Source organism: Borostomias antarcticus, assembly GCF_949987555.1.
Source record: "Borostomias antarcticus genome assembly, chromosome: 23".
Classification (NCBI taxonomy): domain Eukaryota; kingdom Metazoa; phylum Chordata; class Actinopteri; order Stomiiformes; family Stomiidae; genus Borostomias; species Borostomias antarcticus.
In genome coordinates, this window is record NC_140256.1 from 9,912,217 (window position 1) to 9,914,716 (window position 2,500).

The 2,500-nt window shown below is 50.4% G+C and overlaps 1 protein-coding gene across 1 annotated transcript in view; it reads left to right on the plus strand.

The window, feature by feature from the left end:
* Window positions 1-2,500, plus strand: part of abca2 (ATP-binding cassette, sub-family A (ABC1), member 2) — a gene marked incomplete at both ends in the record, with an annotated part of 40,474 nt that overhangs the window by 17,416 nt on the left and 20,558 nt on the right. Inside the window, 2 exon segments of the mRNA XM_084457705.1 lie at window positions 1,585-1,696; window positions 2,059-2,221. Of these exon segments, the coding sequence (XP_084313831.1) occupies window positions 1,585-1,696; window positions 2,059-2,221 (275 nt within the window).

A 2,500-nucleotide genomic window follows, 5' to 3' on the forward strand; every position in this document is an offset into this window, starting at 1 on the left:
ATTCACACCTCTGTCTAATGCTATAGAGCTTTGTGCCCAGGTTAGCGCTGGAAGGCCGACACACTATCCAGGGATTAACACACTCACTCGTACAGAGAGCAAAACTAATCTGTATGTTCTCATACAACCCCAAACAAAGCCCTGCACACTGCCCATGTGGAAACACACATAACTACGGAAATTGTAATATACTGTACCAGACATGCTATCCTAAACATCTGACCACAAGCTCTAAACCGATAGGCTCTCTGATCCTCTTTCCTACTGGTTCACTGATCCACTTACCCATCAATCTGTACGCTGATGATCGGATGACCTGTTCTGCTCAGCTCTGTGGGCAGAGAGGGGACAGATGTTCGACAGGCTTAGAACGGGACAGGACCGAGAGCTGGTCCCTAGGATCTGACAGATAGGTTACAGTATTAGTGCCCCATCAGTGCACCCACAGGTTCTGCAGATGAAACAGTCTTTTATTATGGCCTCGTTTCATTATTATTTGAGCTCACATAAGAGCTTCTCTGTTTTGGTTCGCCTCCAGAGGGGGATTATGTTTAGATTTTATAGCCTATTCAGCGCAGTTAGCACTAGACTAATGTCAGCAATTTTGGAGAAATGGAGAGGTTTTCTTACAGTAATTACAATACAAGGGGGTCATTAATGTATGGAATGGAGACATTGGTTTGTCAATAAATCCCAGCCTTTTAAAAACGTAGTTTAAGGACAATCCAAAAAAGAGTAGGAAAGCACTTGATTATCAGTGCTATTGTATTAGACAGACAGTCAATGCGGAGGATGGTTTCCCTGGCGAAGTGAACTTTAAAGCTTAGCAGACTGAGATCTCTGCCGTCTTAGTTCCCGGCTCTGTGCTTGCGTCCTCAGAGTCCAGTCCCTCCGTGGTTGGGTTTGATGAATCTTAAAGAGACTCGTTTGTTCGGCTGAAACTATTAAGGGCACTTGTTGACGAGGGGGCATTCTGACCGGCAGCAGAGCCGGGCCAGCTGCCAGCGCGTCACAGAGAGCGAGTTTTCCCCGGCTCTTCCCCCTGTGGGTGGACGAATTCACTCCTCAGAGAAGAAGAGTGTGAAAAACCCACCACGGTAGCCATGGAAACAAGGGCAATTGTACACTTTAGTGCGGGCCTTAGCGAGAACCTCCAATTATGGACGTGAAAGAACGCGGAGTCTTTTTGTAAGGTTCTGTGGTGAAAGGCGTGTTTAGCCAGCCGTGATTACATCTGGGACCCTCTCTGTCCACGAGCTTGTGCGTCGTCTGTGGGGGGCTTCCGCTCGGCGTCTATCCCCCTCTTTCTAACCCGCTGTCTCTCTCCTCCTTTCCCTCCCTCTCTCTCTCACGCGTCCCTCGTCCCTCCTCGCGTGTTTTGCTCTTTGATCTTTCTAACGGTCGAACCTTCGCCATCCTTCCTCCTGAGCGATCCTCAACATCTCTATCTTCCGCCATGTTGCTGTGTCCCGCTGACCATCAACCTTTCATTATCAATACTATCTGCATCTCTATGCCTTTTCTGTCTCTGGTTCTCTGCCCCCCCCCCCCCCCCCAACCCCTTGTCCCCCTCCTCCTGTTCAGCCTTCTACAGCTCCGCCCCCCTCACCTCGGCGGGCATCATCCCCATCATGCAGTCTCTGTGCCCCGACGGCCAGAGGGACGAGTTTGGCTTCCTGCAGTATAAGAATTCCACGTGAGTCAAGACGCACGCAAACGTAGACGCGCACACGCACAAACGGTTCAGTGCCTCCAATGGCCAAGCGGTCTTAATGTCCATAATACTTAGGTGAAGGAGAGGCCGGTGATCATTATCTGTAATTGAATGCATACGATCAATGAACCCTTACCCTCCTGATGTGTGTGGCGTGTCTTTAAACCTCCCTGCACATCTATCAAAACATACATGCTCTTTCTCTCTTTGTCCCCCCCCCCCCGCACTCCCCACCCTCCCTCTCTTGCCCTCTTTTTTCTTTCGCTCCTGTACTCACCTTCCATCACTCTATTCCCCCCTGACCACCCCCCCCCCCGCCCCCCCACTCGCTCTCCCTCCTTCAGTGTGACTCAGCTGTTGGAGCGTATCAGTGAGGTCGTGGAGCAGAACCGTCTGTTCACGTCAGACAGACCGGGTCTGGGTCAGGAGCTGGAGTCTCTGCAGCAGCATCTGGAGAGCCTCAGCGCCACGCCCTCCCCGCTGGAGAACAACCCAGGTCTGTCTGTCTGTCTGTCTGTCTGTCTGTCTGTCTGTCTGTCTGTCTGTCTGTATACTCTCTGTCTGTCTGTCTGTCTGTCTGTCTGTCTGTGTATACTGTCTGTCTGTCTGCCTGCCTCACTGTCTGTCTGTCTGTCTGTCTGTCTGTGTGTGTGTATACGCTCTGTCTCTGTCTGTCTGTCTGTCTGTCTGTCTATTGGAGGATCCAGTATCCAGTTGGATTCTCTGGCTACCTGATATAATATAAATAAATTAGAAATGATCTCTTTTCTTTATACTAAGGACACA